Below are 15,000 nucleotides of genomic sequence, written 5' to 3' on the forward strand. Positions count from 1 at the left end.
ATAAGAGACAGCCCCCCCCCCGTGTGTTAATCATGATTTTTAAAAATTTTTCTATATTTTATGGTGCTTTGGCAGCTAGGGGCCTAGCTAGGTGAGGAGAAGCCACTCCTCGCAGGGCTGGCTAACTCCTAAGGTCGTAGATGACTCCCCCAAATCAACAACCAGAATCCAAATCCCCAACCACCCCTCAAAGGCCTCTCACCCATCAAGCCAGTACTTCCTCTTCCCTAAATCATCAGGGTCAGGGACTAGAGACCACCCCAAGGCCCGAGCCCCCCAACATTATTTGAAATCGGCAATGCTAAGCTGTTCTCCCTCCCTGCTCTCCTTCTTCCACAGAAACCTAAGTAATGCGGTGGCACCATGGCCCATGATTTCCATTTCTGCCTCCTGATGACCCTGAGGCCTCCACCTGTGTAGTGTGGTGGACCCCCTTCTCTAGGGAACTATAAGTAATAAAAATATCTCAGTGGCATTAGACTCTCTGCATTGTTTTTTAAACTTTTTTTCTTTTAATATTCTTTTAGTTGTCAATGGACCTTTACTTTATTTATTTATCTGCAGTGCTGAGAATCAAACCCAGGGCCTCACACGTGCCAGGCAAGTGCTCCATTACTGAGCCACAACCCCAGCCCTGCATTGTTTTTTGATCACCTCTATAAATTAAATCCTGGGTACAATAGAGACACCCTGCTTTCAAAACCTCAGCCATGTCATACGAGGTGGCACACGCCTGTAATCCCAGTGGCTTGGGAGGCTGAGGCAGGAGGATAGCAAGTTCGAGGCCAGACACAGCAACTTAGTGAGATCCTGTCTCAAAATAAAAATAAAAAGGGCTGGGGGTGGACCTCAGTTTTTGAGCACCCTTGGGTACAAGTCCCAGCCCTGGGGGGAAAACATAATAAAATGCATAAGTATACTTGTATCTTTACATATATACCTTTAAAAATATATTTGTACACACACACAGTGCATGTGTAAGTGTACATTTTACAGAGCTGCCTTCTCCACTGGATGAGGAGCTCCATCAGGTGTCTGGGATGCTCCTTGTAGCTACTGGGGCTCAGTAGGCATGGGCTTGACTGAGTAGAAGCCTCTGTCTGCATACTTTAGGCAGGAGGAAGGCATAAGACCTACCACCACCCCCCCCCCGCAGCCTGGGAAGAAACATGCATGCAGGCTGCCCCTGGAGTGGAGATGATGGGCAGCATCAGATGGGGAAGGAGGTGTCACTGCAGCAGGCCGAGGCCCAGCCCTGATGGAGGAGGACACCTGTGCTGGCCAGGGCACTTCCTTTGGGCAGATGTACCCCATTGCCTTCAATCCTAGCACACTCCCCTGTCCCAAATACCCCTATAACTGTGGTCTTCTTTTCCCTTTTCAAAGAGAGAGATCTGAGTTGAAAGGATCCTTAGAGGTCATTTGGTTACTTATTCATCAACAGTTAATACATGAAGCACCTACTGACTACATGCTAAGTACTAGGGGCACAGAACTAGAGAAAACAACCCGCTTACTGGTGTTCAAATTTTAGGGAGGAAGAAATAAAGCTGACCAAGCTGTTATAGTCAACACCAGTCAAGCAAAACCAAAGGTGAACAGCCAGGACTGGGAGCAGGGCACCTAACCCGGATTATGGTGAAGGTGGACACCGGAGAAGGTTTTCCAGAAGAGGCGAGGTCTAAGCCAAACCTGGATGGAGGAGGAAGAGACCAGGCCAACCAAAGCACTCCATGCCCTACCTTCTGGTCACTGGGAAGCCTCCATCAATGTCCTTTCCTCTAGCCACTGTTTTCAAGTGTAAGAATTTAAAGCTATGCATTTTCCTCTAAACAGTGCTTTGGTTGTATACTCTGGGTTTTAACATGTGCAACTCTCATTTTCGTGTCGTTCTAAATAGTGCACAGTTTCTTTTTTTGATTCTGTAAATTGAAAGTTTTAACTTTCCACTCATTCAACTAATATTCTAGCCTTTGACTTCAAATTTTACAGCAGTGTGGTCTATGAGTGTTACCTGTATGCTAATTTTTTTAATATCTATTTTTTAGTTTTAGGTGGACACAATATCTTTATTTTATTTTTTATGTGGTGCTGAGAATTGAACCCAGTGCCTCACGCATGCTAGGCGAGTGCGCTACCACTTGAGCCACATCCCCAGCCCCACTATTGTTTTTAAATTGAAATTTCTCCTGTGGTTTAATTGTGTGTGTGGCATGCTGTGGATTAATTCTGGGGTACTTTACCACTGAGCCACATTCTCAGGCCCTTTTTATTTAAGGTAGGGTCTCTAAGTTGCTAGGGCCTTGCTAAATTGCTGAGGCTGGCCTCAAAATTGTTATCCTCTTGCCTCAGCCTCCTGAGTTGCTGGGATTATGGTTGTGCACAACCACATCCAGCTCTTGTGACTTAATATAGGATAAATATTTATGAATGTGCCATGTGTGACAAGAATCTCAGCACTCTGTCAAGGCACAAGCTTCTATGCATTTTTAGACCAAGCATGTTAATTGTGGTATTGAGGTCACTTCTCTCCCTGTTTATTTGCCTACTTGATCTATCAGTCCTTAAGAGATCTCCCAGGCCTGTTCTCTTGCATAAGTCCTGCTTTTCCTTAAGAAGCCCTCCTTTTTCTTCCCTTCTCTACTGTGTCTACTGTGTTCAACAAAAACTGTTCTCCCATAATTCAACTCATTAAATTCTGAGCACTCACTCCTTGGCCTTCCCACCATCTGCTTAGAGCTGATCTGCCTTAGTCTGGGGCTTTCTCTTATCACAGACACAGAGGGCTCCAACTCTTGTGTCCTGCCTCCCTTAGCAGATCCTCAAACCTCACAACTGCCCCTCTCTGTCCCCCTCCCCCAGCACCCCCCCCAGCTCAAAGGGACCCAGTCAAAATGGTCCCAAGGCTCAGCTGCCAGGTGCTCCTCACCTCCTTCTGGATTTCACTCTTGAGGGCAGAGATCTTCATTTTCATGTCCTCTAGCTCATGGTCTGGGAAGGGGTGCACGTGGGGGCTGGCCTCAGACTCCTCGGGGGATGGGAACACTAAGTCGGCCAGGGGGATGTACCACTTACAGTCATACTGCTGGTGCTTCCTGCAAACAAGCCCAGAGGGAGACGTGAGCCACAGGGAAGCTGGCTCTTCAGTCCTGAACCACTGGGCCCAGAACCAAAAAATGACCCAAGCGGGATCTACTGAGAACTCTGCAGAGGTAAGAATGATCGCAGCCGGAGGAGCTAGATCAGGAAACACACACATCGACCAGTGGCAGTCAGGTCTGGGGTCCGCCAAGCAGTGAGGGCTCCTCACTTTGACGAGTCTTCAGATCCAGTAGGGCTGGTGTTTTTAAATATCCCAAGTCACTTGTTTATTAAGAAAAACAAAAGCCTTGTTGATTAGACTTATACTTTCCTATTCCCCATCCAATACGCTTCTCTCCCTTCTAGCCCATCTAGCCTTAGGCTCAAAGTCATTTTCCTTTAGGGTAGATGTAGGATACCAAGATGTTATTCTAGATGCCAACTCTGATTAACAGGAGGTCACACAGGGTACTAGATTAAAGACTATAAAGCTACATCCAAGCCTAGTGAGAAAGAGCAACATGGTTGATTCATAATGTCTGCAATGGGCAAAGGACTCAGGCAGAGGCACATATGCTGATTATTGCCATCTCTGCTTTAGAACTATCTCGAAGGTGATCTAGTTCCAGGGAGTCATGCCCTTTATTGAAGCTCATGAAGATCTTTCCTTCTCTGACTTACTCCAGAACTTAAGATTTGTACCTCTCATTCCAGTTCCTTATTGCTGCAGTGAGCACATGGCTTATCTACCTCTATACTGCACAGCAGTGTACTTGGCACATAGTAGGTGATAAGTAAATGCAGGTGGACGAATATGTGGATAAATACTGAAGAACCTTTCCTGCTCAAGGCCCGGTGCAGACCCACACTACTGAGATGGAGATAGAATGGAGTTTTCAGTTTAGATTAGGGTTCAAATCCCATCTCCTCCACTTCCAGCTGTGTGACCTTGGGCAACTTAGTTACCTTCTCTAGGATTTTCATCTGTGAGATAGGAATAATAATAAACACTTTGTGGCATTGTTGGGAAGATCAGAAATCATGTATTCAAAGCATTTGTCATAGCACCTGGCATGGCATAAGCCCTCGATAAATAGTGGCAGATTTAATGAATATTCACAGAATTGCAGTTAGCAAAAAATTTAGAGATGTCTAATAAAAGGAGAAGGCTTAAGTAAATTATGGCATATCCACTTGTAACATCATACAGGAAAGTATAATGATGATTATGAAAATCAGGCAGCAACGGGGAAAATGCTTATGACGTGAAATAGATGAAGCAGAGCCCCAAATTGGGCATTCACTCTGATTACAATTATATGAAAGAAAAAAAAACAAAACATAACGACATTTAAAAAACTGGGAAGGAAATATAGCTGCAGGAGACAGGGGCTTATGTTCGTGGGCCTGACAGCTCTTTTCTATATGTCCTTATATTATCTTTATAATTTAAAGCATGATTTATTTTTAGAAAAAGACTCTGTAGTGAAATAAAATTAATTAATTTTCTTTTTATAAAGAAAAAAAAAAAAAAACCACACAGATTACCCAAGGTTGCTGAGGGCTCTACAAGGACCAAGGGTCTGGTTCCCCCCACTGCGACCCTGGACCCCCTTCCGCACACTCACCCTGCAGAGGTCTTCTTCAGCTTGGCGCACAGCAGGACATCTGTAAAGAGGAAGACATGCCGCAGCTTCCGGGAGCTCTCCGACATTTCCACCAGGAAGCCGTCCTTCACCAGCTGCCGCGTCTGAAGGAGATGGCACCCCCCACCCCCAGCCTGCTCAGAGGTGGATACAGCTGAGGGCCCAGGCTGCACTGGGGACATGGCCCTGCTAGGGAGGGCGGAAAGGAAGGGCTGTATTACCTAGTGGTTAAGAGCACTGGCTTTGGAATCCTGAGCTTGAACCCCAGATTTTGCCACTTCTCAGCTGTGACCCCAAGCAAGCTCCCTGGCCTCCCATATCTCAGATTTATCGCTGTACCAGGAGGAGAATGTTATCTGCCTGATAAATCAAGATGATGCATAGGAAACAGCATGGTGCCTGGCACTTAGAATGTGATTGACAAACAGTGGTTTTCCCACAGCTCTCAACTGGGATGGACCCTAGTTCAGAATGACCTGGTTTCTCTAGCCTGAGCCAAGAACATCCTTCATCCTCAAAGAGCCTCCTAATTGAGTCTGAGAAGTTGATCTATTTTCAGCTCAACCTTGACCTGCAGACCACTCAGGCCTGTTTCCATTACTTCTCAGTGGATTCATGAATCTCCCCTCGTGGATGGGAGATGCTGGGTTTCCCTCAGTGGGGCTGTAGCAGTCCTAGAGTCACCTCTTGGAGTTTCCTCCCTCTCATCCTCAGAGCCAGTGGGCTTCTCTGGAGCTGTCACTTTCTAGCCCAGCCTCCCCCATGTGCACGACACACCGTGTGACCTACATATGCTGCAAGATGTGGGTGAACATTTGAAAGGATACAATTAAGACGACCTGAAATTGATGGTGCTCTAAGCAGTCTGGAGATTTCTGAGCTATCCCCAGAGTACAACAAACTCATGATATTCTGGGGCGTTGCAAACCAGGGCTGGGAACTGCACACAGAGATAGTTCCATGCCCCGTTAGTCATGCTCCAGACCCTGTCCCTCATTACTTCTCTTCCCAGGAGACACTGGAGGCTCATAAATGTAACAAAGGAGCATAAACCCAGTCAGCCTTCACTCCTAAATGCCACTTAATTACCTCTATTGGACAGGAAGCACGGTATCTAGGCCAGGATGCTGACCCATGAGGGTCACCGTCCCTTCAATTCTTCACATTGCTTCCCCTCATTGGGCTACCTTTCCATCAAGAAGGGTCCCCAGGAGAGCTGCTGTGCCAATCTAGGCACCCACAGGGAGCATCTCAGCAGCCTGGATGGACTCAGAAATCATGAGGCCAGTGTGTTCAGCTGTCGGCTCATCCCCAGCTCCAGCCTACCTGCTGTGCAGGCCGAGCTGAAGCTGCTCAGTTTCTGTTCCCTAACCCTCCAGGGAGAGCAGCATACCAGGGGGGTTGTTTGCACCTGGAGGGCCCCTTCTCTGGTATGGAGCACAATGCTAGGGGCTTATAGCCAGATAGCTTCAATCCTGTACTGACCCTAATGGCTGAGGGACCTCATGCCAGACCTGGAGAGACTCTCCAGGCTTCAATTTCCACTTCTGCCTCCCTGGGTTATCATGGGGATTAATGAGACACTGGACTTAATGCTATTTAGACCAATGTCTGAAATGCTACAGGTAATGGTGGCAAAGACTGCACACCTCACCTTGGCTGGCAACCAGAGACAAGGAGTAGAGAGGTACAGGACACTTGACAGTGACATGCATGTATGAAAGAGAACAGGGGCATTTGGTCAAATGCCTGCTCCTCAGCCTAGGTGTGAGGCCGGGCAGGGTCTTGAGCTCACCTCCCCCTTGGGAGTAGTGACTGCAGTCCGGCGGGGGTCAATGTCTTCATTGATGCTGGACAGGAAGTTCTGAGAGATGCGGAGGGCATCCTGTAACAGTGGGTAGTCTGGATGGTCCACAGGTGTGTGCTTCAGAAGATCCTGGGAAATGAAGGTGGCGGGGTGAGTTGAGAAGGATGATTCTGGGCTCTGTTAAGATAGTGGGTAGTACCTAATCCTCACCAAAAGAATTCTGAGGTGGGCATTCAGGAACCCACACTCTAATCTGGTCATGCCTATTAAAAATCTGAACTAAAAATTAGGGTTGGGGCACTCAGGGTGAGGGTAGTGATCCCGATTAATCTTGCTGCATCATGACTGTAGCCTCATCTCACCAAGCAGCTGAGAGAGACACCCCTCTACCCACCCCATAGCTAGCTGCTCCCAGAATACCAAAGACCAGGAGGCAGAGAAGTGCCTGCCTCCTAGGGAGCATTTGGCCAAATATCAAGCTTAGTAGCCAAGCTATATTTAGGCCCTGGCCCCGTTGGCATGGTTACTGCAGGCCAGGCAGGCGCAGTTGAGGCCCAGGGACCCTCTGCTCAGCTCCCCAAATAGGCTGTTCTCAGTGACTCCAGCACCCTCCCACCAAACTCCTAACCCCTTCCTAGCCATTCAGGGGGCTTGACACTCACGTGTAGGACCAGGGTACTCCGAGTAACTCGGTCAATGGGCTTGTAGAGCAAAGCTGTTGGGGAAGGCAGAGAAAGGAGACAGGATGGTGACATATAAGGAACAACTTAAGACATGGGAGCTGGCTTCATCTCACAACCCACCTTGTTGCCCCATACAAACACTCATTTGCAGGGAGCCCCAGAGCATTCCGCAGTAACCTGTCCATCCACTCTCAGTCCCAGGGCATGCCATGCCACAGCAACAGGCGGACACACAGCCCCGGCTCCCTTACCACCTCTGCCTCTGCATCTCACTGCCCATCAGACAGGACTTCTTTTTATTTGGGGGGTACAGGGGGACTGAACTCAGGGGTACTTAACCACTGAGCCACATCCCCAGCCCTATTTTGTATTTAGAGACAGAGTCTCACTGAGCTGCTTAGTGCCTCACTGTTGCTGAGGCTGGCTTTGAACTTTTGATCCTCCTGCCTCAGCCTCCCGAGCTGCTGGGATTACAGGCATGTGCCACAGCACCCGGCCAGAGATGACTTCTTTGAGGGTCATCTCCCAGACCCTCCTGGCCTGGTCCGGCTCAGAGCAGATGCTCCTCTGCATGCTCCCCCACCTACACCTAGCCAAGCCCCTCAGGTCCAGCACACTCTGGGTCCCACCCAGGACTCTGGGCTGGGGGAAGGAAATGTTTTTCCAGGAAAGGCAGCTTCTCCATTCTCATGCTCCTCCAGTCAGAGGCCTGGCCCACCAGTGGGCGCAGCATGCTTTGCTCTGACCCACACATCTGGCCTCTTCTTTATGAAGAAAGACTTTTCTACATGCCCTTGAACTCCCAGGCAGAATGGGGAAGGCTGGGGGGCCAGGAGGCAGGCCAGACTTTAGCACCAAGTCTCTGCCAGTGGCAGCCTGAGGAGCAAAGACTTCCTGAAGGGATTTGATGGGGCCTTGCCTGTGGCAGTCCCCAAGAGGTTGGGCAAATGCAAACTCAGTCAGGTCCCCATGAGCCACACCCATCTGTGACCCAAACACATGAAGATTGCTGGGATTCAGTGGGGACAGGTGGAGGAAGCAGCTGGTGGCCCAGTACTTCCAAACATCCTTCTCACGAGCAGCTGTGCCCCGCTTCTCCCAACATGGTGGTTTCAGCATTGGTCCTGCACCCGAATTCCCCAGTCCATGGGCGAGACCTTTGGTCTCCTGCCATAGGAGCAGTAAGAGGTAGGACACTGGTTTGGGAAGGACCTCAACTGGGTTTCCCACAGGACTAGGTTGTGCCAGATCCCACTCATGCCCTAGCCAGCCCCCAAACCAATGTGTCCCCTCCAAAAGCCCTAGATATGAATACCCTGTGAATTGCTAAGTAGACACTTCAGGGAACAATCTGCTGGCGACAAAGAAGATGCGGTCTCAGCGGTGTGCCAAGAGTCTTATCTGCAGTCTTTGCCTGGCTGCCCATTAGAACCACTGGGGGAGCTCTTAAAAGAAACAGATGCCCACCCCCACCCCATCAACTAAACCCAAGTCTCTGCGGGTGAAACAGGGGAGCAGCACTTCTCAAAAAGCTCCTTTGCTGATTCTGATGCCCAGTCATGGTTGAAAGCCACTGCTTTATGCAAACACACTTTCTATGGCTTATTTGTACCTCTTTCTTATCTAGTCATTTCTAGAGGCCCTCTCCATGGGCGATGGGAGCTAGAATGCCAAGGTTTGTTATATCCTGGGACAGTGAGGTCAAGCCCAGTTACCAGCTCAGGGGGGCTCACTTCTGAAGCTGTTTTAAGGCACCCCCGCCTACTTGTGGTTCAGCCCATCTTCGGAGTTGCGGGGGCGGGGGGGGGGCATCACCAGAAGAGAACCCAGAGACACACAAGGAAGTGCAAGGTCAGCAGACACCTGCCAGGGTGGGCCCTTGAGTTCCAGCCCCCAGGAAAGCTGATACTGCACTGTCAGCTACTCCAGGCCTCTCTCGAGTCCCAGGAGGAAGAGGCTTCTGTACAAATGGTGGGTTGGGTTTCAGAGGGGTTATTAATACGCTTGTAGTCACCTCAAGGGTCCACCTGACAGGGGCTGTGGAATGTGACCTGCAGCCTCAGCCTTGGCTGAGTGGGATGAGGACAGCTAGGAGGAAAAATGAGGAGAAGGAGGGACAGGAAGAGGCTCTGGAGTCACAGTTAGATGTAGAGAGGAAGGGCAACCCAGTATTTGTGTTCCCCGTGGCCCCTGCACGCCTGCATCCCCTGGGGAAGGAGCTCACCCTTTGGCCCAGGAACTCCTGCCCCTTCCCTGTTTCCCGGCTCTGGCAGGTGAGCCTGGTTTCCCCCAGTGCTGTAAACCACCGTCCCTACTCCTCATCATGCCATCTGGCCCAGCATACCCACCATCCAACAACTTGCAATGCTTGTCTCTCCTCCTATTCCAGGAAGCCTCTCCCTGGACTCTCCCAGGACTTTTGCAAACAACACCTTCACCGGCCCCAAAATCAGACCCCTGGCACGAACATGCTGGTCTCTCTTTTGTTTGCTTGGGAATTTGCTCTGCCCAATGGCACTGAGTTAACTGCTTGGTGTGCTTTACTTTCTGTGATTCAAATGGGGAGCAATTTTTTCACCAGCCCCAATTTACAGATGAGAAAACTGAGGCACAGAGAGATTATGTAACTTGCTCACAATCACAAAGCCTTAAGTAGTAGCTGGGTTTTGGATCTCAGTTTACCCATAAATAATAATAAACTGCTTCTAATAGTGAGCTGTCTTTTTCCTCAGGAGAGCGCAACGTCTGTAAAAGCTAATTGAATGACAGGAGGGTTCTCAGAGAGATTTCCCAGGAGTAGGTAAGACGACCCCTAGTTACTAGGGTGAGCCCCCTCCTTCAGAGCTGGCTTCTTCATTCTTCATTTCCCACTTTGAAGCTGACTTCAAAGATGGCATCGCAGGAACCAAAGAAACCCTGATAACCGGGTCCTGGCCCTGTTTCGCAGAGACGAAGCTTTCTTTGTGGAGGGAAGAGGAAGGAAAGGACTGACCCCCTTTCTCTTTTAGGGAAGCCAGAGCTAAGACCTGACCAACTCCTAGGCCAGATCAAAAAAGAGAATTTCCCCTTGCTCTCTGAACAATCCAATTTCAAGTCCTGCTCTCCTCTGACCCTAGCCTGTCAGAATCCGCTGAAGGGCAGGGGACTGGCCGGACAGCTTCTGTCCTGCAAGTAGAGTGCCCAAAGCCGTCCACTGGAGCTGCTGGAAAGGTTGCCTGCCTCTGAGGCTGCTTCTGTCATAAGCAGACTTCAACACAGGTCAGATCAGGAAGGTGAGGTTGAGGGGGTCCTGCACAGCATCCCCTGGGAAAGAGCCCAGGAAACCTAATCCATCATCTCTCCTCCAGCAAACAGCACCGCCCCCCTTTAGTTCAGCCTTTAACAAGGAGCACTGGGTTACCACGGAGATAGGAAAGCAAAGTGATTGAGAAGGGTGCAGACAAAAATGCCTGGTGGCAGGGAAGAAGGTCCTACAACCAGCCACCTGCTGCTCCGACACACATGGGCCCAGAGCAGCTGGCCCGGAGGCCACACTTGCCCCTCACACCCTGCCCAACGCAGCTCAGGTCATCCCTAAGGCACTCCTTGCCTTGGAGAGCAGGACCCACCTGCTTCTGGACGCCTCCCTGCCTAGGCCCGCTTTGGCCTCCTCTGAGCAACAGCTGGGCTGATAGCATATGTCTGTCCTGGGACCCTACCCCCACCACACATGCTTGGGGTCCCTTTCACTAAGGAGTGGGTGTGTGACCTTCACAAAGAAGCAGCTGCCACACCCCCTTCTCCCAGAGCTGACCTCCTGTGCTGAGTGTGGGAACCTCAGTTCCAGGGCCTCCAGAGGCTGGCAACAAACCTCCTGGGAGGAACCCAGTCCCTCCCGGCTCCCCCAGCACGTCCTGAGAGAAGGCGGCATGTGCACAGAGCACACAATACCCAGGCTGCTCAACCTCCTCTCCTATCTCCGGAAACAAAGAAACTCCCAACTTGTCCCTCCAGCCCAGGCTGGCACGCTCTTGGTTCAAGGCACTGCTGTCCACACCCTCTGCCCCTGTCCACCAGGCCCCTGCCCACCCTCTCCCTGGCCTCAGGGTTCTCTTGCCTGCAGGTACAGCCTGCCACTTCATTTCCTTAGGAAGTTGCTCAAAGCCTCTCATGCACGCATTTAGCTACCAGTTCCCCACAGATCCTTGTGGGGGAACCTGGACCCTTCCCGACTGGCCCTTCCATTTCAAAGCCTCCCTGCCCTGAGCAGTCCCCAGACGTCAACTCCACAAGCCACAGGGCTGTGCACACAGGTCCAACCACTTGCCCAGCCTCCCTTCTCTGCTGGTCCTCCCAATCCTGATGGTCACATTTAAGCCCACTCCAGCCAACCCTCCGCCCCCGCAGTGGGTTAATTCACACCGCCTCCCATGGAGAGGCACCTGGGTTACCATAAGTGCAGTTACAGCAGAAGCGAATGATGAAAAGAATTTCCATGGCAGCCTCTGTTCCTGCAGCAGGGGCGTGTAGCCATCGCTCCCGGCTCCCGGCTCCCCTCAGCAGCCCGGCCACTCGGCCACCTTGCCGGCTGCTGCTGCACAGCCTCCAGAATCAAGCAGCCGCTTCCTTCCAAGTGCTCCTCCAGCAAGAGGGAGGGCGGGAGGCGCGTGGAGAGGCAGGAGGAGGGAGGGGAGGGAGGAGGGACCCAGCGCCTGCTGGCATCCTAAGGAGGAGCACGTTTGTAGCTGGCCTGCTGCCTGGGGAGGAGAGGCCGGATTCCTCATGTGCGTGTGTGAGGACAAGCCCGGGTACGCGGGCATGTACACACACACACACACACACACACACACACACACACTCTCACACACAAGCAGGGAGGGCCTGGTGTTCACACACAGCCCATAGTTCGCAAAACCAGACAAAGGAAGGTGACCGTAAAGCAGCCCTATTCTCCAAAGTACCTTCCATGGTGACTGATGTGTGGCTGTCCTTGGAGTCCTTGGGCCCTTTCACTTTGAGTTCCTGCCAGAAAGAGGAGAAGAATCACTACTACCTGATCTGTCCAGCTCTCCCCCTCCCCCAGTGTGACCATAGCAGGAAGAGGGGCTTTGAAACGCAGGGAGACAAAGGAGACCCAAGGACATGGGGTACCTCTGCCTCGCCACCTAGATTCCCTGGAGCCTCCTGAGTCCAGCTGCTGGGGTGTGGGCAAGAAAGGGCCGTCTAGGTACCGGAATCAGGACTATTTGGTAGGACGTGCTAAGGTAACAGGAATTCCTCAGCATTCCCATGAAGTGCCCCCCCAGCAATTCTTAGGGCCTCCCAGAGACTGAGAAAATGGCAAGAGCAGGATCCCACCCCTTAGTAATCCCTGCAGAAGACACTACTCAGAGATGTGTACATATCAGGCCCAGGGCAGCCAGGGTTTGAATGGACAAGCACCAGGCCAATCATTGGGGCATTCAGTCAATTCCTAGGGTATGAATGCCCTTGAGATGAGAAGGGGCCTGCACACCTGCACAGGGGGAGCAGGGAGGATGAGTGCCTGGGGCAGAGATGCTAAAGGTCACAGGCTACACCCTCCCCATACAGCAGGGTCTCACTACCACCCCAGCCCCCCGACACTCTCCATCACCCATGTCTGTTCTGGGACACGGGAGGAGACTGCAGGGAGGAACAGCCACAATGGCTTCCTGGCACCCATGCCAAGTAACCCAGGAATGAGTGCTGGAGACGAGATTCCAGGGACAGTTTATGGGATCCAAACCTTTCCTATCTGCTTTAGAGGGAGAGGGACCCCAGCCCTTGCCAACAGGACAATGCAGCCTGCCATTGGAGCTGAAATGCAATCCCCATTTGGCAGGCTCAGGGCACAGAGCCTGGGCAAGGAGTGTTCCGAGAAGGCAGGGGCGAGGTGAGGCCAAGGTCAGGTACCCTGGTGATACTGCCTGCTCTGCCTGGAGGAAGGAAATGCCCAGACAGCAGGAGCTCATTTCCTATGCTAACTGTTTCTAGACAGAGAAAACCCCTAGGGACTGAGCTTGGGGGTGCGTGGTGTGTGTGTGTGTGTCCAACTCAGCTTCTCCAGGCTGCATCTCTCTCCCTGATGCCTGGATTCCCAGCTTGAAGGAATTTTGTATCACACCCCCCTCCAGTGCAGCCTGGAGGTATGAAATCACTCCTGCTGCAGAGGAGAAAGGCCTAATTGCAGTAATTAAATGGCAGCGCCAGCAGGAAGCAACATCGTCATCCAGTGAGTCAGGATGAACAGCCACCTGGCAAAGGGCCATGGGCCTGGCTTTGCCCTCTGGGACAAGCCAGCGTTAAAGGGGTTTAAGCATGGGTGCAGGGAGTTCTGCCCATGCACAGAGAACAGGCAATAAGGAGGAAACAACACTCTCTAGACACTCTCTGGACCATGTAGGCTCTGGGCATCCAAGTAGCTGTGTCAGGGACACTCTGAACACAGATCGGGCAGCTCAGTTGGTTCCTGGGGAGGGCTGGAAGCTTAAGGGGAAGCACTAGTTCTCTAGCCTCATGACCTCACTTAGAGGGACTTCCCCACCCGTCACTCCATCCTCCTGAGAAGAGGGTAACTCAATTGACCCATGGGTTTGGGAGATGGAATGGAACCCAGGCCTCCCCTCGCAGTACTCTGAGTTAGAGGGGAGGAACCTGTGGCTTGCCATTCCCGATAGATTCAATAGAGAGATACATTTACTTTCAGAGGTGAAGCATTAGCAAGTCCCATGTGGCTATGGAGCCAAAGCCACGTCTTCCAATCCGACTTTTTCTAAAAACCGAGCTGACATTTTCATCTCTATCTGTCCAACTCTTGTGCGACCTCTAGGTTGACTCCAAACTTGGGCATAACCCATAGCCCCAGTAGTTTCAGGAAAACGATCCCATGTCTCACCAACTTTTCTGTCATCAGAAGTGAGACAGGGAAAGCAAAGGGACTAGGGGGACTTTCTGGCAGGACTTCCAGAACTATAAGTATATTCTCTCCCAGAAAGAGGTTCCCTGGCCCTGAATTTGGACTGGGTGCTTTCTACAAGGCCAGTGGTTAAGGGGTGTCTCTGGGGTCTTTTTTGAATAAAGAACAAACTGGGCCGCAGATCCTGAGGATCCTATTCTGATCCCCTCCCTGCCACTTTCTGGATAGAAGTGCCAGTGGCAGGCAATGCCATGCTTCTAGGTCTCGAATCTTCCTGATAGTAAAAAGTTACCCAGGAGCTCGTTAGAGTGTAAACTGTGGGGCTGCACCCCAAGACTTCTTAAATCAGAAGCTGCAGGAAAGGTGCCTGGAGATCTGCATTTTGAATAATGCTCCAGCAAGTTTGAGACGAGGTGCACAAGTCCAAACAGCTCATTCTATAGGAGAGGAAACAAAGGCCAAGAGAAGGGAAGTGACTTGCCCAAGGTCACCATTATATAGCAGAATACTGCCTTTCTTTTTCTTTTTTTTTTTTTTTTTGCCTTCTCTATTCCTCTCTCTAACCTGAAATGGAATTAAAAAAAAAAAAAATCAAACCAATCGATATTCTTATATTAAGAGGAAAAATGTCAGGTGTAAGAAAGCAAATATCAGGCTAAGCATTACCCATGAGGGGAACGGCTTCCCTGACTGGAGAACAGGGAGGAGACAGACAAAGGCTGGAAGGTTCCGAGCTGCCCGGGGTTGTTGTGTGGGGAACTTCCTACCTCTGAGATCTTCTGGAACTGGTTGTTGGACTGGCTGCACTTCTCAGCTGTCTCCAGAGCGACTTTATAGTTATCCACAAATGCTTTGTACACACCAAGC

The 15,000-nt window shown here is 50.9% G+C and overlaps 1 protein-coding gene across 1 annotated transcript in view; it reads right to left on the reverse strand.

Annotated features, from left to right (window-relative positions):
- The window catches only part of Abr (ABR activator of RhoGEF and GTPase), a 70,657-nt gene that overhangs the window by 43,460 nt on the left and 12,197 nt on the right, over nucleotides 1-15,000 (reverse strand). The window contains exons 3-8 of the mRNA XM_015500936.2: nucleotides 14,901-15,000; nucleotides 12,158-12,218; nucleotides 7,197-7,249; nucleotides 6,523-6,663; nucleotides 4,710-4,831; nucleotides 2,930-3,095 (exon numbers count right to left, since the gene is read on the reverse strand). The exon at nucleotides 14,901-15,000 is cut by the window's right edge and continues 8 nt beyond it. Of these exons, the coding sequence (XP_015356422.2) occupies nucleotides 2,930-3,095; nucleotides 4,710-4,831; nucleotides 6,523-6,663; nucleotides 7,197-7,249; nucleotides 12,158-12,218; nucleotides 14,901-15,000 (643 nt within the window). The remainder of the gene's footprint in view (nucleotides 1-2,929; nucleotides 3,096-4,709; nucleotides 4,832-6,522; nucleotides 6,664-7,196; nucleotides 7,250-12,157; nucleotides 12,219-14,900) is intronic.

This window comes from Marmota marmota, unplaced genomic scaffold (genome assembly GCF_001458135.2).
Source record: "Marmota marmota marmota unplaced genomic scaffold, marMar, whole genome shotgun sequence".
NCBI lineage: Eukaryota > Metazoa > Chordata > Mammalia > Rodentia > Sciuridae > Marmota > Marmota marmota.